This window comes from Apis laboriosa, unplaced genomic scaffold (genome assembly GCF_014066325.1).
Source record: "Apis laboriosa isolate Shangri-la unplaced genomic scaffold, ASM1406632v1 scaffold63_cov154, whole genome shotgun sequence".
Taxonomy (NCBI): domain Eukaryota; kingdom Metazoa; phylum Arthropoda; class Insecta; order Hymenoptera; family Apidae; genus Apis; species Apis laboriosa.
In genome coordinates this window covers 756,752-783,736 of record NW_025223982.1, presented here as the reverse complement: position 1 = coordinate 783,736, position 26,985 = coordinate 756,752, and the positions used below count along the sequence as shown (strand labels likewise).

Here is a 26,985-nt window from a genome sequence, read left to right as displayed (position 1 = left end):
TGGAAATTCGCGATCCACTTGTTCCGCCTACTATCTACTTCGCCTAGAACGAAGAAACGTACCCATGATTTGAAGAGATTCGAGAAGATACATAATTGTTTCTTCTTATTTCAAAAAATATTCGGAATCTTTCGGATCTTTCCGGTTATTGGACAAATTTTCCAACGTAGATCGGTACGTGCTAGTAAAGGAAGAATAATTTATCTTATGTAATAGATTTGCCTAACCGTTACTTTTCTTTTCCTTTTTCTTTTAATATAATACCATATCATTGGAAAGATATCCTTTGACGAAAAAGTAATTCGTATCTCCCGTAACCTTTGATGTTTCGCCTTGACTGAGGCATATAATCTTCTCAGGGAATATCTCTTCGTTCCACGCACTCGCCTATTCCCCTCCACCCATTTTTATCGTCTCATATTTATCTCATACGTTCATCATTTCCACGAGAGCAAGAGAGAAACGTTCGACTTCAAGTCGAAACTCTCTAACGAATTCCCCGAATCATGATCCCGAATATCGTAGCCCGAAGGGATGCCCGATCCTTCGATCCGCGAATCGGTATAAATATTAATACCGTAGAAAGAATCTTTCCTTGCCCGTGTATTTATCTGCCGTTCCCAAGGGGAGAGCTATGAAACCCCGTTTCCATTTCGATCCAATTCTAGACACGATCCAATATCGGACGGCCATAACTCGACCCCGACAAATCGCGATTCATCCACACACACACACACACACATAGGATGCACGATGGATATTAGGAATTCCAACGGATGCGTTCTCGAAAGACGTTATGCATGCACGAGTTACGGTCTAAGCCGTAAGGTGTCTTGGAGTCGTTGGTAACCGTCAACTTCGCGGTGAGGGGTCATCGTCGCAACCCTTTTGTCGTTGCAAGAATGCGATCCAAGGAATATTTTGGTTCGTTGCTCCTTGGTTCGCCCGCGAAATTCGGCATTTCGATCGGCGAAACTATGGCAACCTTGTTCAAGAGGCGAGAAACACACCGTTAGAGGGATGGAAGCGGGGATAACACGAAACGAAGCGAAGAGGTTGAAGCAAAAGGGTGAAGTTTCGTTTTATTACGAATGGGCAATCGATAACGCGGCAACCGCAAGTTTAATGAGTGGAAGCAGCTGTCCAGGTGGCATTAGTCACCACCGGGATGTAATTTGTGGCCCACGCCCTGTTACGCCTGCATCAAGGGTGAAGAGGGGGCGAGAGAGAGGGCGAACGCTCGTTAAATGGCGTTATTCCCGGTTTGCAATCGTTGGAATTGGGGCAAGTGTACACTTTTGCGTTGTAATAATAAGTGTTGAAGTGGTGATGCTTTGACGATCATTCTTTGACGTTAATGGGATCTGGAGGATGCGAAATATCCGAAATCAAATTCACTTTGCTACCGCAAACGTGACTTTTCGAATGAAATAAAAAATTCTTGAATCACGCTCTAATACTGTAACATAAATATCTTTCCTGCCACGAAAAATTTTCCATAATTTATTAGGAGGAACATGATTCATCGGAAGCCATTAATCCGGTAAGATAATCGATCCTTGCTGATCAAGATGAAGTATGGACGCATCGGTCGATTTTAGATCCACCACAACGCCGCATCTGGACGTACATCTCGAGAAGCTCTAGCAGCGGCGTTCCAAATTAATTCCTGTTTGCAATCGAGGCAGAGGCATCGGTAACAACTGGATACAGTTTCAACCGCAACATTTTGCGCTGCATCAACGAAGTTAACAAACACGATGTGTGCTTCCAACGTTCGACATTGTTCCGTCCATTGTTAATTGTCCAAAGTATATATATATGTACATAAATCCGACAAGATGAAGAGGCACGTTTGGTCCTCTTGGCGGGCACAAAATCTCGAGTTTACAACGATTGTCATTTTGGCTCGTCGAACGTAGCTTCTTCTGTTTTAACAGTTTCATTTATATCACGCGAAAAATAATGGAATGGAATTCCGAAATTCTAAAATGCATTATGCATTAATGCACATGTTAAAGGGGCAATTATTTTGGTGGGTTCATTGGACCAGCTGAAGTTTTTTTCTTTTTTAGACTTTATGCTATTTCCACAATTGTATAAAATCTTTTAAATATCTATTTTTAAAATAGTTCAAAAAAGAAAATTATACAAGTCTGATATTCGCGACAATTTCAATGATACGTAAATGGATATCGTGCCGGGTGAAATTAACGAAGGGATCCCGATTAATTACAAAACGCTGCATATTATTTTCCAATTCCAACGACAAGCAATGTTATTACGTTTTTCAGGGGGCATTAAACACGGCCGTAAATGAATTCGATAAATTGCCACGCGAAAGAAGGAGGGACAAACAGATGTAAAGCGAATGGTAAATGAACCAATTGATGTTTGCTTTAAAAAAAGAATCGAGATGAAAATCGGAATAGGATTTGGCTCGTTCGAAAACGAGACTAAAGAGATGGAATAAGAGAAAGGCGAGAACGCGTGATCGAAATAGAGCCAACTATAATTGTTATTACGCGTTGGAACGCGTTAGATATAATCAGGTTACACACAGGCAAATAACATTGATTTTCAATGATCGCTATTATTGGACAAGTGGTTGGACAGCCGCAGTGGCGATTTTCCTTTCGTCCCCTATACTGGGGGATTTATCTAGTGATTGATTCCAATCAGTTATCCAACTGTTTATCGAATAATCAATGCCGCCGTCTGTTCGACGATGAGGTGCATGGAAATTACATTTCGCGTACGCGTTCCACGATATGGGGGTTGTTTCGTCATTGAAAATTTACGCCCCTGTTCATTTGCCGATAATAACTTTAAATGAAAATGGAAAATTGGAGAAATTGGAAATTATCGAGGCGCGTCGATAAAAGGCCATTTACGCTTTAAGATGAAAGCTTTTTCGAAAGGACGGAAATTTTCATCACATCCTTCCAACAATTTTACGATGAAAAGTAAAAAATGCTTGAAACCACTCACGCAAAAGTGTTTCTCCTAAAAGCAGAATTTATCCAACGCTTAAAAAATTCTGATTTTTAATGAAAGATCCCTACTGCAGGCAAGGGATAACAAATTATACAATTTTGTTCGAGTATATTTTTCGTTTGCGGGGGTAACGAAACATTAAAACCCGAATATTTCGTGATTTAAAATTTTGCTCTATCTCGTCACAAAGTCATTACAAAGTTATATTTAAAAAACCGAAACTATAAAAATTGATTTCACCCTGTCAAAGGTAAATCGTTATCTCCGCGTGTGTACAATTTCGCCAAAAATTGAATTTTAATGACGCAACTTGTCGATCGAGTATACGACCGTAAAAATACAAGAAAAAAAGAAAAAATATATATCTCCAAATTGCAAAATCCTGTCCCAATAAATCCATAACGCGACGAATCCAAAACCGTCCAAAATTGAACTCTTCTCCGGTGAAACGAGTCAATAATGATGGATCGAGGCGGGAGGAGAGGACGTCAAATAAAGCAGAGTTGAAGAATGGCTAATGTATGGGCGGACAAACAATATTATAAGCTAATTTCCCGGAATCGCGTGCCGTTTGTTCGTTACGTGGGAGGCAGGCCGTGGATTAATTTCATCGAAATGGTGCAATAGGCCGTGGCCGGTAACACTGCAATATCAATTTGACCCGGCGAACGGTCCATCGGTTCCGCGGAATTGTAAACAGACGTATTCAAAGGGGGAGAGGCCCTCGTTTTGATCGTCTCGTCGTCACTCGTTACTCGAACGGATTGGTTAAACTTCTCGTCACCCCCACCCCTGTTATTATTTAAACAGTGCGTCTTTTTTTGCATCCCTTGAACGATACATCTTTATCCAACATTTCGAAACGTTCGAGGAAAATCATCGACGTCATCTTCGACACGAGATATATTAAATTGGTAGTAGTAAGGTTCCATAATTTTATTTGAATGGATACGTTTAAATATTTCAACGTATCGAATGAAAAATGAAAAATTATCGGGTAGGAAATTTCAATTGAATCGAGAAAGATAACGCGCTATTAAAAAGATCGATATCGAAAAAGTTTTGGAAAGGAACCTTTTAAAGTTTCAAATTCATGTTAAAGTATTTAAGAGTGATTGGTTATGATTTCGTTGAAGAATAAATCTTTGGGAAAGGAAGTTTTGGAGTGTCAAGATTTTACGATCTCCGAATTTTATAGGCCATTTATCAATCGATTAATCGTTTTAATACCACGACCAACACCAACCTTTTCTTTTCGAGTAGATTCTCTATTGTTCTTTCGTTATACTTTCGTTATACAATATGCTGTTTTTCGTTGGAAATGTTATTTGGATAAAAACTAAAAACTGAAAATGTACTTTTAGGATAGTTTTAGTTAATACTCGAAACTGTTAACTGTTATTTGGATAAAACTTTGTTTTTTAAACTGGAGACGCGTACTTGAACTCGTTTAGCTTCGCGCTATCCCAGACTGGCGTGTAGAAAATTCAAGTTTTCTCGTGCTAAAAGTTACGCGAAAAACTTCCAATTGTTTAACGAAAGTAGTTCGTTGCCAGACGGGTCGCAACGTGTTTCTTAAAATACTCAAGCTCGGCATAAAAAATAAATTTCCTTCGATTAAAAAAAAAGAAGATCGCAAGAAGCTCTTTGAAACACGATTTTTGATTAAAAAATTTGCGAATTCTTGCGATTTTTTTTTTATTTTCTACCCGAAATATTAACTCGCGCGATCATAACGTAAAATCAGAGGAATCTTTCGCACAGAAATCGATAGACCGATACTACGATATCCGATATCGAGGCGTCTTCCTTTTAATAGGTAGACCGAGACGTAGGTAGCCGGCCTGCTACCTCCGACATACTTTTATGGCAATCAATCGAAGCCGTAAAACCTTTTCAAGTCAACACACGACCCATACAGATCTGGTTTCTTGACCACCACCGTTACACCATCTCGAGGAATGTTACGACCTAACCAGACTCGAATCATGTCCAACCCATTTACGTTCGAAACCTGGTTTGATTTGTGTATCCTTCTTCCTTGTGTGCGTTTCCAACCAACGTGGGTCACAAAAAGTAAGTAGTAATATAACCTTATTTGAGAAATAAAATTGTCGAGCAATCATTTCTAGAATTGTGCTATTTCTTGAAAAAAAAAAAAATAAATAAATTTTTATACGGATAAAGATTCGAATCTTCGCGTAATTCTTCCTCCAACTCGTTTCCACTTAAAACGCTCGACGTTTCGATCAACGAGAGGAAACAAGGAATATCAAGAAATGGAAGCTCGGAAAGAGAAGAATTCGCGAATTCTTGCATAGGCAAAAATGGGACTTACCTTAAGCTGATGTTGCGGTCGTCTGAGCGCACCCTGGTCTCGTCGCCCGCCTAGACGATCGGCCTCCGCTTCCAATCCCTCCATCGAGGACTCAGCTTCGCTCAACCAAGCCAAGAACTTGTCCAGGGACCGGTCGAAGTTGTGGAGGGAGTTCATCGCGGAGTGAAGCAATTTTCCTCGATTGATGATGCTAAGAAGGATTTAACAAGATACAGCCATGCTCGCCACCGATTCTAATTTCAAACGTCTCTGTACGATTTCTATTCCAATGTCACGAATAGGAAAGAAAAATTCGAACAAATTCTATTCCAAACGGGATCGTTCAAATCGATATTGCAATGATAAATTCTATACTCGTTTATTTAAAAAAAAAAAAGAAAGAAAATAAATAAAGAGAGCGAGAAGCGTTGCAAAATCTAAAAAAAATCTAATACCTGGTGTTGAGGTTGTTGTATCTCTGATTGATGGTCTCGGTCATCTTTTTCACGCGGGTCGTGTCGTCCTCCTGATAAACGGCGATCAGCTTCTGCGTGAGCTGATTGAACTGCTCGATCTGATGCTTGTACTGGTGGAGCTCGGCGTGGAACGACTGCAAGCATCGAGAGGCGATGAAATAAAGCAAGTAGGGAAGGCGGTGAACTTATCTCGCGGCCCGCTTCGGGTCCGTCCATCGAAAACTCGCGTCCCTCTCGATAATTCGCGGAAGTTAAATCTTGGGAGGAGGGCGACTCTGCCTTCCAACTTTTATACCGTGGTGGAAAAGTTTTATTTGAACGCGGCGCGACGATTCGCGTCGATAAAACTTACGATAATCCAGATTAAACCGTGGAACCGGAAAACGTGTTCTTATTCGTCGCGCTCGTCTAACGAATTATCTTGGATTTTAACTCGAAAGGGACGTCCAAGGGAATAAAACATCGTTCGCCTCGTAAGAAAGAGTAACGAGACGAGAATAACGTATCAGAGAAACGGAATCCCTGAATGTGGAAAATATCGAGCTTTCCAGAAACCAATGAAATGAAACGCACGAGGCTAATTGGACGTTGATCATTAGCCAAATAAACGAATATTTCCAAATTACCTTGCGTCCTTCTTTCAGTATTCAAACATCGAGGAGGGAAATCTTCGAGATAAAAGAACGAGACCTTTCATCGATCTAACACGATGGCTCCTCTGTAATTTCTCCCTCTTCTATTGTTACAAGCGAGCAAACCACGTTCGATAATTCGGGGATCGACACGAGGAGAGGGGGGAAAAAGGAGAGGGGGCGTAATAATAGAGAAAAGGTAGAGGAACGAGGTGAAGCCCGGGCGAAGATATCCCAAAGATACGTTTCCTCGGCGAAATAAATTATTCCATGAATATCTCATTCGACTCTTTTCAGTGTAAACAGAATTGCGTATTGCCGCGTGACGCGCTACACGATCTCGCGTTGATTGGAACTTTGGCCGTTCCTTTTACTCCCCTTCCCCGTGCCGCCCTGCTCGCCCATTTTTCCCCCCGACCAGTCGCGTTATTCCGGTACACAAAGCGGAACGTTGGGCTAAAAAGAGGTTACTAGCTACTGCTACCGGGATGAATACCGATTCGTTCGTTCCCTTTAATCGCGGTCGCGGCCTGTAACGAACCTTCTAGCTGCCCATTATACCCGTTTCTTTTTGTATATATCTATTTCTCTTTTTCTTCTTCTTTTTTTTCTTTTTCTCTCTTTTCTCGAACGATGCTCCCAGGTTAGATTGCACCGGCGAAAGAAGAAGCTTTATTCCGTCGTTTGCGTAATTTTCTGACGGCATACAATTATAGATCACGAGATTATCGCAAGTTGTTGCAAATTTAATATCGTTGAGAAATTTTTATTATCCTCTTTCCTTGTTATCGGAATGGAAGAACTGGACGTGTATATATAAAAGTATAACAATCGAGCCTCTTTCGTTTATCTGAAAATTTATCGATCCGCTTAATAATCAGAGACATCTTGTCTCATTTTTCGGACAAATTATTTGAAACGTCGTCTGAAGAAAATATATCTTTCCACGTATACAGGATCCACCATCAAAATCGATCGTCATAATTATCAATCGTGCCCGCCTACAACGCCTTTAAACTCATTTACCCGGTTGCCAATACCCGGAATTCCCTGATTCGTCCAACCATCCATCTAATCAACGCGAATTGGCGCGATCAAACGGTGGTCGCCTTCTGTTCTGCCCGTTGCACGGGCCATCGAGGGACGAAGAAGAGACAAAGAGGGCGATCCCCCGAGGGGAGCGGTCGGTTTCCCGCGACTCGACGGGTTAATATGGAAAACAGGCCGGGTTTCTGAAGAAAGGAGGGAGAAAAATTCGAGAAGGAAAGAGAGATATACGTATATTTATTATATACGTACCTTTTGTTCCCGGAGCTGGGCCTCGAGAACGTCGGCGGTGTGGCCGACGGCCCGCATTTTCTCAAGCCGAGTCTCCATTCGCGCCAACCAAACCTCCACCTCGTTCCTTTTCGCCTCGTATCGCTGGCTGTCCCCGAGCATCGCGTCCAACTCCGTCTTCCTCTGCATCATTTTCGAGTTCATCTCGTCCCAGTGCTCCCTCAGCTTCGTAACTGAAACAACAATCGGGCGGACGTGCCGTTCTCAAACGTTCTCCTTTATACCATTACACATCTCGATATTTTTCTTCCTCTCTGTGTCCCATTGCGCGTGTGGAAAGAAACAGGCGCAACGTGATACTGTCGAAGAAAATGCGATTAATAAAGGAAGGGGATAATGCGTCTTACTCGTGTATTGCAATAATCTTAAAAAGTGAACCGTATTCGCCATGTGAAGGGAAAAAATGAACGCGTATTGAAAATAATCTCGATTAAATCGTAAAGAGTCAAGAGTATTAAATTTATAGTTGCGCGCATTTACGAGAGCACAAATATTTTGCATAACACGAATCGACGTTCGGAATTATCCATTATTCGGGGAGAGGGGAAAAAAAGAGCTCGTAACGTGTGATCATCTCAATATTAATGGCACGACTCTCAGCCTCGTTACGAGATAATTGGCGATAAACGACGATCGTTGAAAGTTTCGAGATTGAGTCGAAACGTCGAGTTGTCTTCGACGTAGATAGCTGCTAAAGATAGCGGCCGACCATTTTCCAGGACAGGTGATGATTTATGCGTTTAGCATCAGACGATGAGGTGAAATACTACTGCGTCCGGTGAGCAAGATACGATCGCGTGTTCTTCTATGAGATAGGGAAAAAAGAACACACAATAACTCGTTAAAAGAATTAACTTGTTAAAGGGGACACACGCCACAGGATTATTAAAAAAGCCAGTGACAAAGGGAACACGAATTCAATCTGTTTCTCGTTAGAAATTCATTTCGTACGAATCTGCCTTTTATCGCGGAACAGATAAAAATGGATAAAAATGTACATATATATATATATAGAGAGACAAAGCTCGGGAGAAGTTTAGTTATCATAACCGATCAATTGTTTCTTTTCCAAGGACCAATTCGAAAAAGAGATTAAACTTTCATCGTTCTCGATAAGAAAGAAAGGAGAGCGCACGAATAAATAAAATCTATCTGGCAATCTATTCGATTAATCGATCGATTCGATCCGCTCGTGAGAATTTCATTTGCGCGCTTTCCGTTGGGAAACGGAAGGGCGGTTTGCGATTTTAAAACAAAGCTTTGAATAATCGATGGAGCCGCATAATTGATATTATTCGCGGGATTAAACGTTCCGACACGCGACTCGCGTTCCAACTCGAAAGAGAGAGAGAGAGAGAGAGAGAGAGTTGTGTACAGAGGGTCGTTAATCGAACGGCGAGAAAGTGGGCCGTTGGCACGTGGCCGTTGTTTCAAGAACACCACTTCTCCGGAACAACGCGAAAGGTAAAATCCAGGTTGAAAATTCGCGCGGCAGACAACGAGAAATCAGCTGGAAACTGTCCAACCTGGAGCAGCTTAGCGGAGGGAAGAACGGCGCAGCTTTGAAAAGCGGGGAGGTGCAAAAGCATTGGCAACGTTTCAACGTTTTCCGTAACAACAGAATTACCACGCGTGGACAACTCTGCACAATGGGATATTCTATAGTGTACCTTTGATGATGCAACGCATGTGCACGATGTTTCGCGACAGGATACCGGAGAACAGGATCGAGGCTAAAAAAAAAAAAAAAAAAAAAACGAAAACAACGTAATTTCAGAGTGTTAAACATCCTCGAAACACTTTTGACGGATTAAAAACAGGCGTAGCTTCGATGATTACGTTATATTCGTATTTGTTACTTCGAATAAGAGGGTTTATTGTTGGCAGAATTTGTTAGTACGCTGGTGATTTTTTTTTTTTTTTTTTTTTTTTAATGGATATATAATGGCCGAAGAGAGGAAGATATATTAGATTCGACGGCGGCCAATAAACGCGTGTAATAATATTCGAAAACGACAATCTATCGGGGGCTGTTACAATGGAAGACAAACGCGCAAACATTCACAGTTCAACGGATTCCAACCGCTAAAACCGGGCAGTGCTACAATTTAGAATGAAATAGAGACCTATAAATTTTTCGAGACCGAAAAGTGCATATTGAAAAAACGAAAAGATTTTTACAAATTATCATCGATACATTTATAATACTTTATATAATACTTTCATTCGGAATAATTGAATCAATCGATTTGTGTAAAACAAACAACAAAATTCGTTGATACTTGATTTCCTAAATTTTCCTCCATTTTTTTTTTTTTTTTTTTTCCCCAATACACAATCTCAAATCCTATCCCTCAGAATGGAACGAAAACGGTGTCTCGATCGATCACTGTCCGCATCGATACATCACCGTGGCTAATTTTCCCGCGGACACGAGAACAAAGAATTACGATCGAAGTGCATTCGCACGTAACCGGAAGCATATGCTATTCTCGTGGACTGATATAATCCGACAAGCCACGCATGGCAGACCAATGCTGCCAAGTAAAGAGGGAAGAGCGCCGACTACGTGAGCCTAGGGATCCCGGGACCGGAAGTAAAGTGGCTTGATCTATCACCCCACCTTAGTATCTCTCCCACTCTCTCACTCTCTCTAAAGGGATACCGAGCAAAAGACGAGGACGTTGTCTCCCAACGGCTGCTCTCGATGACTTATTACGAGAGCAATTCGCTCTCATCGACCCCTTACACGACTCCCAGACCCCGGCGTGCCCTACCCTTTTGAACTCGTGTCACAAGCGTGACAAGTGTTCGATGGGATATTAAAGATGGCACGTACACCCTTCAACTTGGGGGCGAGCCAACAGAGCCGCTGAATTAGCGAATGTCACTTTTAAAATTTCAATTCTGTCCAACCAATTTCTCTCTCTCTCTCTATCTTTCTCTCTTTTCATATTCACGATCAATTGTGGCATATGTTATGATTTTTAATTTTATGTTTTATATAATATTTGAAATGAATGAAATTTGAATTTTTTTTTTTTTTAAATAACTCCCATAGCGTTAGAAGAGTTAATTCGTTATTTACCTCATTTACTTTAATAATTCGCTCGATTTTGCTTGAAACAACTAACATAATTAGCGAACCAATTTACTACCCCATTTTACCCCATTATACATTCGATAAACAATATGTTACGTTACTTACGCAACTATCTAAATAACTCGTGAATTTCATTAATTTACACACAACTATATCAATTAATTAATTAATTAACCGCCTCCGTCGATTTTATATGACCGTAAATAATGCAAATTCATCCATATATACATATATATATACATAACATTTATATCCATCTATACCGTTCTAAAACCTATACGTATACGAATAATAAAAAAATATTCGAGCCGCAAAATTAGCGATAGCGAAATAACAAATTAATCTTGGCCACGATTAAATCGACGGAGGGTCACTTGCGAACACTTATACGTAATAAATAATCTCTGGCTGCATACAAAAGCGATAATAAAGACGTTCGGTTCGACACAGGTAACACGACACACGGGCCTAAATTACAGATATACCTTATCAACCGCGTTTAATCCACATAGAACGAGCGGTGTGTCAATCGAATAGTCGACCACCTCATATTCTGTGGAGGTGTGCGTGACCATAACTAACGATCGTCATCCATTCCCTGGAGAGTCGAACCTACCACGGCGCCAACTTTGTATTGCGAGCACTACGATGATTGCACTGTGTTTGCGCAATCGAATTGTGCTTGTACGTTCAAAAATACCGGATGGAATTCTATCGTGGTGGAAACGGCCACCATCGGGTCAAAGCGAATCGATATTCCAAAGTTATAAAATAAAATAATTCCTAAATTAAAACACGGCATTAGAGAGTTTAGCGTGGATATATATATATATAAGATAAGTTAATATACATTCGTGGAACATATTTTAAAAGATAGATTTTTAAAATAAAGTTGCACAACTTGGGACATTAAGGATTATTTGATATCGTTGGAGGGAATTTGCCACTAATGAGAATCATCTTCCAAAAATAAAGAGAGAAGTAAAGATTTATTAATCGAGCTAATTTTCTTCCTCCCGAATCTCTCGAATTGTAAGCATGAATTTTGAATGTTTCTTTTTGCTAAAAGCAAAAAAAACGATACACGAGAGGATTTTTTTTCCAAAAAGTTTCCCTCTCAATGTATACTTGCGACGACACCCGTTCATCGGTGTGACACAGTGGCCAATTTCATCCTCGTAAAAGGATGCGTCAATTTTGCGGTCAGATAAAGCGAGACAGAAATGAGACGACGAAGATAGAGTTAACTTAAATTACTAGTAACGTAATAAACGAGCCGACTTTTGAGTTTATTTTGGAATCAGCTTTACCAAAGATGTCTCATGAATATATTAACATCCCTCCTCTTCCTCCTCCTTCTCCTCCTCCCGTACACAAAACCTCGTTCAAGGATATATACGAAAACCGTGTCGACGAGGCACAGGTTAAGGGTCGACACGACGTATAAGAAACGAGACGTGTACAGCAAGTACACAGGGAAGCTCTAACCTCGCATGCCTTTTATTGCCTTAATGCCTCCCCTATTAAATTCAGATGAATCGCTTAATATATTCAAATTGGCGACCTCCTAGCCGAAGAGAGATTGAAATCGATGAAATACAAAGGAACGGGGAAACGACCAAGAGAAAAGGAGGACGAAGAAGAGGGAATCTCTATCGCGGTTACTTTGGCGAAAAATGAAAATTCGAGTCGAGAAAAATCCTGCCTGAGCTTATTCAAGAGAAAAAGAATTATCCAAAGGGAGTTGGATAACACGACCGTTTATCAAATACGGCGAAATTTAATTGTAATACTGGAATGCAAAGAGATAAGCTCGAATTGTCTGCGGAGAGCCAAATATGGTCACAATTATTCGAAATGGTTTAATAGCCTCGATAAAATACATCCTACGCCTTATTAACTCTCGACAGCCGAGCTCGTGACGAGCTTGGATATCAAAGTAACGGTTAACATTTCCGCTAATGATTAATCAATAATTAAAGTTTGAATCGTGGAATTTAGAATTTCAAAATTGTTGGAGCACTACTTTTCAATTTCGTCGATCGAATTAACCTCTCCCTTTGAAATCTCGGGAAAGGGACGGGGAAATATCGACCAAGTCAAACAGACTGTCCGGTTAATTAGCACTGTCGATGGCGAGATATTCGGCGCGAGATCGCAAAGGCAAAGGGCCGTTCGTGGAACACGATCGACGAAACCGTAAACCGTGCGCACGATGATCGAAGTCACGATTCAATTCGACTCGAACTTCGTCGAACAGAGATCCCGCCAGAGATCTTCGTTCCGCTCTTTGGATCGTACGTGGAAACGTAACGCCCAAGTTGGTCCAAACTTGCTTCGTTCTTCCCTCGAACCTTGAGATTTACAGCTGACCTACCCTCCTCCCCTTGCTACGTCCGAGCAAATAAAGAAAGTCATCCTGCGAATCAGGGTGGACAACACGGGGTAAAAGGGTAAAAAAGAGGAAGCATGGAGAAGGAGAAGGAGGACGTCCATCCCAACTTCGTTGGAGGTATGCGTTGGCGCACCTACTACAGGTACAACCCTCGTTGAGGGTTTGAGTGTCGGTAAACAGCGGCTACGAGCCAACCGAGTGTTCGAGTGGCTCCTCTTCGTGCCGCTGGGGATCGAGAAATTGAAGAAGTTCACTTGTTAAAATTCTAACACTCGGCGGAAAACTTGGTGCTGTTGCCTCGCGGAAAGAACTTCAATTAAACTCGCAAGAGAACGGTAGGATCTCGAAGGAAAGATGGGAGGGAAGCCGGGAGGCGTGCTCGAATCATCAACCAGGATTCGTAGAATACACGTTAGAATGGCCAAGTTTTCGTTTTAACTTTTCATTTTTACTCACGGTTTCATTAATGGTTAAAAAGAGCGAAGGGCGAAACGAGGGGAAAGAGGAGGAGCGAAGGGTGATCCACTCGAGAAAATTTTTGTCCTTCTAATTCCAAAAATTTCCTTCCTCTCTATTTTTCTGTCCACGTTCCGAACGAAGTTCGGCCTTTTAAGGAAGTTAATGGAAGTTACGGAACTTACAGTACGGATATATATATATATATATATCCACGTCTTGATCCACAATGAAAGAAAAATCGAGGATCGGTTCTCCTCTTCCCTCGTCGAATTTTTCTAACCGATTCTAATAAATTCGGCATCCAACCGAACTTTTACACGATCGTCGTTCGAGATTTCCAACCAGGAGGAACAAACCGCACAGAGATGCGATGAAATGAAACTTTACACGCGGCGCAAATGGAATTTCCGATAAATTGGACGACTCGAATGTCGCGCGAGCCGGAGATTTTTCTCTTTGCCATTACCCGCCACGTGCGAGAGAGTTTCTTTCTTCGCGTCGCGACCGATCGTGTCGCGGCCGGCCGAATAAAAGGGACGGTAAGGGGAGTAAAAATCTTGGTCATCGAAACAGACGGGAGGGGAAGGAAAAGTTGGAGGGGAATGTACGTGAGACGCGTACAAAGGGCCGCAGTACTTTCGAGACGCCTCTTCATTCCACCCTTCTTCGTTCGCACCGAAAAACGTACGTCATTCTCTCTCTTCCCTCTAAACGTCTTTTCTTCCTTTTTTCGCCCTCACAACGCGGATAATAAAGAGACTAACGGCCCCCGTGTGCACGCCTCTTGCCTCAGAGTTTGGGACGCTCGTTCGTGAGCCCGTTTGCGCTTCACCCCGCGTGAAAATTTAACGCGGCCACCGCGGCTTAAATGGACGATGAATTTAGGCGATGAAGTTCCATGGATATATATATATGTATGTATGTATACGTTCTGCTCGTGGGAATCGAGGTGGTCGCCTCCCCTCCCGATATGTATTAGTTTTAATTCGTTCCGAGGTTCGCTCAGTTTAATGCGATTTTCCACGGAGATATAAATGCATCCTATATTTTGACGAATTATTCCAATTATGAAACATAAAGGATCGTTAAAATCGAGTGGCGCGTGTTTAAATGGAAATACAGTGGAATTCCATTTCCATCCGTTAACTTCTTTCGATACTTTATCGAAATTTATCGAAATTTCCTCATCGATTACACCTCCTCCCAACTTTCATCTTTTATTTATATAATATTTGAATGTAATGTCTACTAGGTTGCTCTAATTATCGACGATGGAAAGGAGGAAGATCCACCAACGTAAAGATACGCTGCGAAAATGTAACGAAAAATTCTTGGGAAAAATTCGAGATATTCCTTCGAACGATATCTCATATCATAAAACGATCTCGATATATTTCAAAAAGAATTCGTATTTCGTAACACAAAGATTTCCTTTTAAAAATAGAAAGAGGAAAAACTCGAACATCTCTGGAGACCCCATAAGACTTCTCATAACCCCACAATAAATTAATCCTCGAGAGATTCCCCAATTTTTCCGTTAGTTTTATATATACAGCTTTTAAGAGTAATACCAGGCGTGAATATTACAACGTATCGCGGGCACGTTAACGATAAATCGGCCGAGATTACGGCCGCGAGTGATTCATTTCGGATGGGCGGATGGGACGAGAGAGGGAGAGAGTACGAATGATAAAACACGGAGGACGCTCGAAAACGAGAAGTTGTTCGAAAGTTTCGAGAGTTGGCCGGAAATTGGCCGTAATGTATGACGGCAGGGGGCGAGAAAAATGGAAGTTGCGCGTGGAAAACTCCAAGAGGAAGAGAGGGAGGGATCTGGTCAAAGACAAAGAGGAGGAGGGGAAACCGTTTCGCGGATGAAATTCGAATCCCGTTAACGAAATTTCCGTTGCAATCATTGAACGTTGTGATTTGTGCATATGAAAGCTGTTTTGAATAGCGAAAATATTCGTGGTGGAGTTTACGAGCAACTTTAATCGCCTATCATATTCGTGTACGAACGTGTAATATTAAATTCCAGACTTTGAGAGACGTATTATTACAAGTAGATTAGAATCTGAGTAGTCTCGAATGTTTGATGGACATTTCGAGCTCGAGAAAAGAGATGTTTTCAAAGAGATCTTGTAAATTAAATCATTTAAAAAATTTATATTACTTCGAATGATTTTATCATCTCGTTACTTGAACTTTGAATTTCAAGTATACTCGAATTGAACATTTATAAAATTCTCTCATGTGTCTCAATTCGGATACGATTAACTCGAGGATCGATTGCGATTATATCGATCACAGTTATAGAGAGTAAGGATTCGAATCTTTCTGATTTATAAGTATATTTTTGAACTTACAAATCAAGTTCAAAATTTCTTGCACGATTACTTTGCAACAAGTATACTTTACATTGCTTCGACCGATAATCGAAACATGTATCGAATCCGCTCGGGTTTGTTGTTATCCAACTCAATATGCGCTCATTTCCAACAGAAGGTTTTTAACGATGACACAGTTTAAACGGGGACACCGTTTCAGCCGACTTTCTTTCACGTTTACAGGCTTAATCGGGATTTACAAGCGAGCGTAATTCCCATCTGAACGATGGAAAAAAGGATCTGGATAATCAGCTCTCCAACTCTCGATTCGCCCCCGAAGCACGGCCAATTTTATTCGAAACAACGCGGTGCGGCGTGCAACGCGATTGTTAGGATCTTGTGAAATTTGAAATTGATGGAATCGAAAAAAGGAGACCGAATTGCAAACGTTTTCTTTGGAAAACCAGCTTGCTTAAGATAACCAAGAAAAAAGTTTTTGTCGTTCATTCACGATGGAAAAAAGGAAATCTTATCTTTATCATTACCTTGGTTAAATTCGCTCAATTTACCACACCGCTAATAAATTCTATAAACGTATCGTTATTAACCCCCTCCTCCCCTTTGAAAAGAAAATTCTCAAAACGAAGAAGATCATAGACGAAATAACGAGAAAAATGCGTACGTCCTCCAAATATAATTGATCAAACAATTCCGTATCGCTTGATAATCCGTTATTCTCGATCGAGAGAGTATAATCGAATGATTGGGGCGGGAAGAACGCCGCTAATTCGCAAACCACGGGACAAGGAACAATCGAAAGGTTGAACGATCGTGTAAACAGCGTGTAAACGAGGTGGTTCGATACGTGGGCGCGAGTTCCAACGCCGGTGGTTACGGAACGCGCGTCGAACTTCCGCCAGTGTTCCGCGGCGGAATTTCATTAAGCAAACACGGAACGCGCGAGAGACGAAACTCGTTACGACGGAACCTTATTATCGCGACGCGTTACAAGGGCGCGAGGGGGTTTCGAACAACGAAACCGAGACGAGGGGAGAGGCGATAAAAGCGGAGGGCGAGGCCCGAAGAATGCTTGGAAAGGAATTAAAAGTGTGCGCGAGACGAGCGTTGTTGGAAGGCGTGGAGGAGAGAATAGCGTGGAATTAAATTTTTAAACTCGTAAATGGACGACAGGTGTTGTTGTTTGTGCGAAAATATATAATACTCGGTATTGAAAAAAAAAAAAAAAAATGGAAGCAGAATATTGGTATTAGATCGTTCTGAAATTGTTTTTGCTTTATTAAAATTATTTTCTGGATATGGATTCGTTGTATTTCTCTCTGGACCGGATATATCTGATAAATCTGATAATTCATCGGAATTGCGGAAAGGATAGAATATTTGAGATAATTTCGTTCGTTTTGTATTTGTGATAGTCGACGCTACTACTTTGCTGTAATTGATCGTTTTACACCTATTATTATTTATTACGTTTGATGTTATCGGCGAATTTTAGAGGAATTGAATGAGGAAGAGAAGAATATTTCTGGATCAATTTTACGTTGTGGAAAAAAGTACGAAATTTTACGCGGGTATTATTGGGAAAGTAATATGAGAGCAAAAGTAAATCAATTTACTTATAATGTACTCGTATAACCAGCTTTAAAGCTTTTAATCCGGCTTTTATCTATTTAATTTTTATTCCTTCCCTTTTAGACATATTAAGCAGGAAATACATGTTTTGGATTATAAAAGTAAAAAAAAACAAAGGACATATCGTTTAATAAAGAATTATAACGAGAGTAGAGAACATCTCTGTAAACTATCATCCCTGTAAAATATATTTACTTATAATCAAACGGCGTGTGTTCAAAACTTATTGTTCGTTTTATTAGAATTAGAAAAGCCAATATAACTTTCATCTACCGACTCTACACTTTTTATTTTTACTTTATAGTAAATATTTTCACCAGCAAACAGAATATAATCAAGTGTACCCCAAATAATACTACCTACTTTGAAGTTAGATTATTTTCCAGAAAAAGAAAAAGAGAATACGTTTAATTTGCACGAAACAACGGCAAAAGAAAAAGAAAAAAAAATTGTTTCATTTGAACGAAAATAAATTGGAGCATAAACGGTATTCCCCCCCCCCCCAAAAAAAACGAAATAAAAATCGAAAGGAAATATTAACAACAAAAGAGAACAAAGTTGCAGTTTGACATACATACGTAAATTAATTGCTATTAATCGAATAATTCGCAGTGGACCCATCTCTTTCACGCGTGAAATTGACAACTCGCTCCTTTTTTTTTTCCCTCCCCTCTCCCTTCCCTCCACCGTGTGTTTCATGATTGATCGATCTAACCACTCCGCCGTGGAATTACCCGGCGATTCGTGCAAATTGTTTGCAAATTGCGATCGATTTCGGGGGCGTGGATTGGGGACACGATCGAGAAAAATTAAGGCGAATTTCGCGCCCTTCACACGTCCACTGTGGCGATTTCCAAAGCTCGTTCCAAAGCAAATCGTTCCCCTTTTCGAGCCGAGAATGAAAACGGGGAAACGTGGTATCGTTGCGATAAATTCGAGATGAATGTTCGTTTCGAAAAGGAATATACAATAAGGAAGAAATTTCGAGCAGATTCGAATCTTGGATATCTCGTCGGCCGCGTAAAATTCGTGGAATTCGTCGTTGTGCCAATGGATTTCGCGAGAATCACGATTCACGGCCGGGTTGCAAAGGAAACCCCTGAGAACTTTCAGTTGGCTTTAATGCGATTAGGTTGCAAGACGGATACGGCGAAGGATAAATCAACTTTTACCTTTATCTTGTCCCGATACTCCAACCAGAATCTTAAGGATCTAAGAGTCTAAACGATCCCCCCCTGAACGAAATGAAACGTGACGATGACGAAATTTCGCTTATGAAAGGTATTATATCCAACGCATCGATTTGACGAGATCGATTAAAGAGGACAATTGAAAATTAAAACGTTATTGATCCAATGTTTACGATGAAATTATAATAACAACGTATGCATCAATCTATCCATTCAATAATAGAATCGTATTACACTCTAGAAAAATAGAAATCGAAGATAAATACTAACGATTATTGAACGGAAAAAATTTTGAAATACGAATATGATATAGTCGAAAAAATTAATTCTCCGTGCCGAAATAAATCATCAAAAATATTAATCCAAGATCTGAGCATCAGGAAATATCACGAAACTTAAATCGAACTTGAGACGCACCGAGTTCGATGGCACGACACACTTGACCCGAAATGGCAAATCGTGCAGTGGATGGCGATTGCATCACATCGAAATATTTGCACTGTTCCTCGCGAGACGGTGCATTAAGATGCCCGTGTCGAACTAAGGGAAGCTCCTTAGCCTCGCATCCATTTGCATAGAAAATGTCCAATCTCGGTGGAAAGACAACCTGATGGAAGTACGCATCGGTGGGTAGAGCATCAAAGAGAGCCAATTAAAATGGCGATCCAATTCCGTCCATCCTTTTCTTCCGATCGTTCTAGCCTCGTTTCGCTGACGTGTCTATCCTGCACGTGTCATCTCGCGCGAATGCACGACTCCGTGAAAGAACGGTCGGAGAAAGAACGGTTGAAAGGGATGGAAAAGAAAGAGGCGCGAGCGAAGGTGGGTTGAAACCGGATGGAACGATCGTTAAACCTCCCCTCTGCTTGTTGTAATTTATACAATTTAATCCGACCGAGCAAAAAAAGAACGTCTGAATCGAATTCCGTTCAATTTGCCCTCGATAAGCATCGACTTAAGAAACAAATAAATAAGGAACGTTAAATTAACTTCGATTTTACGTACAGTTTCGTAGAATAAAAATCTCTTGGTCGAGATAATTTAAGCGATAATTCGGATAATTCCGTCAAACTTTAAGAGAATTCGTCTACTATCGAATTATCGTACTTCAAAAATCAATCGCAGGACAAAATAATACGCGATTTTTCTGGTGGCCCCGTTTTCCTCATCGATCCGTGGGGAAAGAAAATGGTTGGTTACCACGAAATTTCCACGAGGAAAAATGAAGAGAATAAAGAAGACGAAGCGTGGAATCGGTGCTTCGTAACGGGTATCGAAGTGGCCGCCGTGGAACCACCGCTCGACACGCGAGAATTATCTCCGGCCAGTGCACACGCGATCGTGAAACACACACGCGCTCCCTCCCAATCCCTGGTTCGATCGAGTTTTCTCGTCCTCTCGCCGCCCTGGCCAGCCAGCCAATTTCGCTGGTACGACACTGGTGTCGCGCCGTCGTTCCCTCCATACATCCCGTGTCTCGGCCGACAAAAGTAAAAGAAACGAAAAAGTCGAACGAGGGAATCCAGGGAATCGAGTAACCCACCGCCAGAAATCAGACAGGAAAGAGGGAGGGGATCGCCACTGCGATGTGTCCAATGCGATCGGACAGCCCATTTTCGAAGCGGATAAGAAGAGTCGTGATTCGTAATTGCCTTCGAATTTTCCACTCTTGGTGGATTGAATGTGGTTAAATTTTTTTCTTCTTTCTTTCTTTCTTTTTTACTTGAATTTCTTCTTCTAGATTTGTTCGAAACTTTCTTCACCGTTTCTTCTTCTCTCTCTTTTTTTTTTTTTTTGTTTCTGCAACAAGTTCAATTAATCGAGTAATTAATTAGCGAAACGAAAAGAAGCTGGTTGCTAATTAAAATGGAATAAAGGCCACTCCGATCCAGCTATTCCATCCAATCGTCGAAGAGATATCGTCGAACGTATCCTGAAAACGGATCCAGCCGTATTGCTCAAAGGTAGCGAGCTTAAGAACCTTATATATCTATTTAGCTCTCGGTCTGTACTTTGTCACCCACTTCTCGGGATCTATAGCTACTACGTTGCTGCAATAAGCTTTGAGCCCCACCGCGACGAGAAACAGATTGTCTAGATCTATTTACATATGGAACTTTATTATAACGACGATGAATAATATCCAGATTTCCTCTCGTTAAATCTTTACGTTACGTCCCGTTTGTTATCGATAATCATCTTTAAAGCTCTTGAAATCCAAATATTCGTGTTCCTTATAAGTTTCTCTATTACAATGTTACAAAATATCCACAGTCACAGTTTATACGGATGACATTTAAATTATTCAGACTTTATTTTTTTCGTCATTATACCAGGTAAACGTCATAAATCAGTTACTTTAAATGGGCATAAATTCATGGTGCGATAACGATTGATTAATTGGAGAAACTCGATCGTAAAACGTAAATGAGATTAGCGACAAAAACTGGGGTAAAAGACACATCTTCTCGTGTTTTATCTATCGTCGATTGGGCTATCAATTGCGATTATCTCCTTTTCTTAATTTGAACAAGAAATAAGACGTTCGGTTCCCTTTTCGATTAATTTTATAAAATTGAAATGTAAATAGAGCTAAACACAATCTTTTTTTAATATATATATATATAAAAGTAGCCGAGTAAATTTCCTCGACAGAAATATCGCGAAGTCCCTCTCAGATGACTTAAGACTTTAATAAGAAAGCGTCAAGCGCAAATTTAATACAGTTTTTAGCGGTATTATTTATAGCCGCCATCTTATTACAATTCCGACGATTTTCCCTCCTCCTCCTCTTCCATCTTCTCCCTCGGCATTTCCTCGCCGGAGAATTGGCCTTCTCTTCTTTTTTTTTTCGCGGCGTACAAAGGAGCAAATGACCCCGATATTGCGGATGACTTCTGTCTTGGCGAAACTCCTCTCATTCGTCTCATCGTAATTTATCCCAACTTTTCATCCCCCTTCCCGTCCTCCTCAGACAGACGTCCCGGACGTGACGTGAAAACGGCATACGTCCGCGTGCACAAAAGCCAGTCACGTGTATCCGTCGAAAGGAAACCTCTGCCCGGTGAACAACCTTTCGTCCCTCGACAAGCAAGGTCGCGCCATTTTTCCACCCCTGCATATCCCAAAATATCCGATTCTTGTTCGAAACGAGGCCGAAAATTTAGACGAGGGACGATTTATTTATCCCACCGTTCGAATTTCATCCGCTCGTCGAGATTTCCTTCTCGAATTTCTCCATTTCCAAGTTTAAATTTGTTTGCATCGTAGTTTGAAGCGAAGTTAGAGAGTTACTTAATACAAAGTTAAAAGTTCGATCGGTTCCCTGCATTCGTATTTACGTTAATTATTATCAACGATCGAGATAAAATTTCCATAAAATTTCCATTTCGACAACCGTCGTCGAAAAGAATAATTCATTTCAATTCGAGAATAAGAATAATTCAAAAGAAAAGAGAAGAAATCCCTCGTCAATTTCCCTCTCTACTCCTCCACTCCTTCGTAAACGTTTGAGATTCTACCGAAGATAAAATAAACATTCGCAGCGAGCAGAAACCGCGAAGGCATCCACGCGAACTCTCACGCGTTTCATTCAATTCCTCATTTGCGAATTCCCTGCGATTACGCAACACCCCTCTCCTCCAAACAACCCCTATCTCGGTGGAACACCTCGAGAACACACCCTTCCCTCGCCCTCTCGTAACAGCCAAGAAGTCGCGCGTTCCACCGCGCGCAAAAGCATCGTTGTTATAACGTTGTGCCTGCACACAAACGGACGGGTGGAAAATGCAAAAAACGTCATCTAGATGCAAATGTCGGCCAGATTACGCGGAGCAAGAGGGGGAAAAAAGTGGCGCAGACGGTTGTTCGATGTACTTGGCCTACGATGGCCTTTCTTTATCTACGTCGACGGTGGTAAACTCGTTACGTTATGAAGGCAATGCAACGTGAATCTGATGCGCGTAGACAGTCAGTCAGTTGGTGGTATTATTCACCCTCGCGCGATTCCACGCAGGGACGCCCATTCTTCCCTACTTATTCACTACCCCCTCCTTCGGGTAGTTTTCGCGGAATGCGAGCGGAAAATGGCACGAATGACACGCGGGATAAACGCGTTTTGTTTCTCCTCAAACGCGGCTTTCAATCGCGGCGACCCCTTTCTCGCAACCCTCGAGTCCACCTTCCATTCTTCTCCTCTTTTCTTCGGAGAGGGGGAGAGGGAGAACTTGTATTGCGCTATATGCATTCATCGGGCGATTCTATAGCAATGAATGGTAGCAAGTCGAAAAGAGGACGCAATGTCGTTGGTAATAAATTTCGATCGATTATTCGTATAATCGTGTCGCCATTGTTAGCCTTTTTTCAGGTACTACTATACTTTTAACGATAAAAAATTCAAAGCATTGATAATATTTTAAACTCGACGATGAACACTGTTAACGATACCTTCGATGTCTTCTTAGATAGTTTCATAGAGGAGTCTTCGAAGAGGAGATAAATCGGAAGAATACGATCGTAACATTTCATCGAATGATTCGTCGATTAATTGATAAGGTTATCAACGTAACATTTATTTTTCCGAAGCCACGATCGAAGCTCGATAAATGACAACGCGAGAGAAAGATTGGTTATTCGTAAACTTCCATACTCGTCGACTTTCACACCGATGGCGAAATTAAAATGGAATCGAATCAACGGTTTGATTAAAAAAAAATATCAATTTAACTTGCGAACACGGTTCATTGATTTTTCCAATTTAACCCTTTCTTAATTTCCCACCTTGGAAAATGCGTTCCCTTTTTCCCGATCGAGTGAAATTTCGGCGAAGACGAGCAATTGATTAATTAATTATTTAACGCGGAATCGAAAATTTCGATTGCAGATTTACACGAGGTTATACACACGCGCGCGGATTCGTTAACGTTTCATTTAACGGTCGCAGTATCCTAGCGTTCAAGCGTCGTTCACGATCCATTACGGCAGAAAAATTAACCGTTCATCAACAATTTAAAGCATCCCACGGCCTTCGTTTCAAATTCCATAGAGGCAGGCAACTTTTTCAAATTGCTCGTAAAAAAAAAAAAAAATTCGCCGTATCGCCGTCCCCGGTATTTCGTCGGTATTTCCTCTTGAGTCTTGAGCGAGTGATTTCGAGGGCGAACCGTCATTTTCCAAAGAAGCGGCGTCCTCGATACGAGGGAGAAGAGAAAAAAGATTTCAGATTTCACGAGGAGATATACGAAAAATGTTTCCTCCTTGCTGCGAATTTTCAAGGATTCAAAGGCAGCCTCGAGACGCGAGGAATAAAAATTTCAGCAAGAGGAGGAAGGATTTAATAGCCGAGCTATTAAATTGTACACGCGCGATTCGCTCAAAGTCCGCGAGCGAATCCACTTCCTTTGATGACAACCGACTCGACGTGTACAACCGATACATATTGCTACGCGTTTCCAACGGTTAACGTTACAAAGTCGCGCTGGGAAAATTACGCTCCGAGGGAGGATCCATCCCCAACCTCTCAATATTCTCTAAATATACGCGATATACAATGTAAACCTTTCCTTCCTTCCAGAATGTTTGTCCACGACGTCCGAATCCGCAAATAATGGCTAATAATCAAATCCTCGAAGCGGACAAACGGGGCCAAATATTTTCTCACGCGAGCGAGTCAAACAAACCCCCGCGTGTCAACTTGCTCGGCCAACTGGTGTCGTATAACTATTCCGTAAGACAAACATCGAAGCGCAATCTCGAGAGTTACGACTCTGTACGCGTGGAATCGAACCAATCTTTCTCCTCCCAGACAATCGTCTTAGACAATTCCCCCTCCTTTGGATCCTTCCTCCCTTCGGATCCTTCCTCCCTTCGGATCCTTCTTCCTTCGGATCCTTCCTCCTTTGGATCCTTCCTCCTTTGGATCCTTCCTCCTTTGGATCCTTCCTCCTTCGGATCCTTCCTCCCTTCGGATCGAAACAACCGCATCCACCAATTTGATTCGAGGCAACAATCGACATTTTCGGCGTATCGCGCAAACTACCCAGATTAACCGAATCGTATCGTGAGGTGTGCGAAGAGGGCCGAGGGTAAAAAGGGTGTAAATTGGCGGAGGCGCGAATCGCAGCGAGACCTACCCTGATGGGGGCTGTAGTCCGACCGTCGACGAGGCTGTCGGTTGTCCGGCGACCCTGAGGGAGGAGCGTCGGGCAGAGGCGAGACGACATCCGAGGAGCCTCGCCTCGATCCAACGCCGGCCGAGTGTTCCGAGTCCCTTCGATGTCTGGCCACGTGGGGCGAGTCCTGGGGGGTTCCGTGACCGGAACTCATCGGTGTTCTCAGCGGAGAGCCGTGCGAGGAATACGGAGAGCCGGGCGGCTGTTGTTGGATCTTCTCGCCTCCTTCAATCCAATATCCACACCACCAATTTTGACGGATTTTGAACCGTAGTCGCGACTGTTTTTTTGATCGATGCGCGAAGATCGCCGGGGGAACGAAAATTTCGTGGAATCGATCGTAGAGCCGAACACGAAATTAGATTCGATCTTGTATATATATATATACATATAAGATTTTTGTATAGATCGAATCAATCTGTAGGAAGGAATCTGTCATCTTTTGTGAAGAATCGATCGACTGCAATTTGCGAACGGAATACGAGTCGAGCCACGAGCACAGGTCTCGTACAACCTGTGCGAATCGCTGTTAAAGATGAAGCCGAGTTTCATATAAATAAAAAAAAAAAAAAAATATCGCAATTTCATTTTCCCACCGACCCGTGTTTCGCAGAGATGACTTTTAGAATAATTGAAACCGACCGAAACGCGTGTAACACGCTGAGTAAGCTTTCAGGTGATCCCCTTTCAGCCGAGATTGGCTGCATGACCCCACCGTGTCATCCGCTACATTTTTTCCCTCATTTTTTCCCTTTTTAAATAAATATGCTTTGACCGCAAAAAAAAGAAAAAAAAAAAGCTTCGAAACGATCATCAAAAATTTTTCGACGTATATAATTTCCTTGCGACTCGAGTATTCGAGATATAGATCGACGGAAAACATTCTTCTTTCTTTTTAAGTGTGCGATTACAAAGCGAGACGTAAAAAAAAAAAAAAAAAAAAAGAAAAATTGGAACGGTTTTCAATGGCGAGGCCCGATGGAGTGCCATTTATCGAAAGACGATCTTTCGAATCGATGGTGCACGGTTCGTTTGGCCAGGGTTTTAATCGCGGACAGATCGAACGCGTTCGTATTTCATCTATGCAACCGGTTCAATTACTCAACGCAGCGAACACCGCGAGATCAATGAGCGTCGAATGACGAATCCCGTGGATATCGCTGCGGCGACGAGAATCACTCTGCCCTATCCCGTTTATCGTCCAATGATCGGTCCAACGATTACGATAAACACGCGATCCGTATCCGAGTAACCGAGAAAGTGAATTAAATTACTCTCCTTTCATCCAGAAACCGTTCCAAAGGAGGATGAAAAAACACCAGGCTGCGAAAAATTACTCGCGGTGTAATTTCTCGTGGAAAAAGGAGGCGAGTCGAAAAAGCGCGATGAAATTTCGTTCGCGGATTTTTCTCCAGAAACGAGTTCAAAAAAAAGGAGAGAGGGAGGGAGGGAGGAAGGGAAAATACTCATTTCGTATAAAAAACCAGTTTCCCTCCCTCTCTGCCGGTTTTACGCTCGAACGCACGTCCCACTTCTCTCGCGGCAGGATTTTATCCATTCCTCGTACGACGTTCCATCACCACTCTCGATAATTAGATTCCATCCCCTCTCCCGCTGCTACCTTCCACGCGAAACGAGCCGCGATATCCTTTCGCCGAGGTCATTCGAACCAAGACACGAATATCATCGTAACATCTGTGCTCGAAAAACCGGAAAATAGAAAAGCGATCGAGACATCACAAAAAGGGACGAGACGGCCATCACGATCGATTCTCTGTTGTCGCGTGTAAACAGCGTTGTGGTGGTCTTTCAAATCTCGATCTTCGACGGCGATCTTCCCGCACGACTTTTCGTTCTTGTTCCGCACAAAAGCGAAGGGGCGTGTGCCGCCGGTACCTTGATGGACGACCGACGAGTGATGAGAAATTCCC

At 41.8% G+C, this 26,985-nt stretch overlaps 1 protein-coding gene across 8 annotated transcripts in view; it reads right to left on the bottom strand.

Moving 5' to 3' along the window:
- LOC122718425 (dystrophin, isoforms A/C/F/G/H) overlaps positions 1–26,985 on the bottom strand; it is a 420,738-nt gene that overhangs the window by 283,671 nt on the left and 110,082 nt on the right. For all 8 annotated transcript variants that reach the window (XM_043943440.1, XM_043943444.1, XM_043943448.1 and 5 more), the window contains 3 exons: positions 7,722–7,933; positions 5,770–5,924; positions 5,336–5,525 (listed from right to left, as the gene is read on the bottom strand). In XM_043943440.1, the coding sequence (XP_043799375.1) occupies positions 5,336–5,525; positions 5,770–5,924; positions 7,722–7,933 (557 nt within the window). The remainder of the gene's footprint in view (positions 1–5,335; positions 5,526–5,769; positions 5,925–7,721; positions 7,934–26,985) is intronic.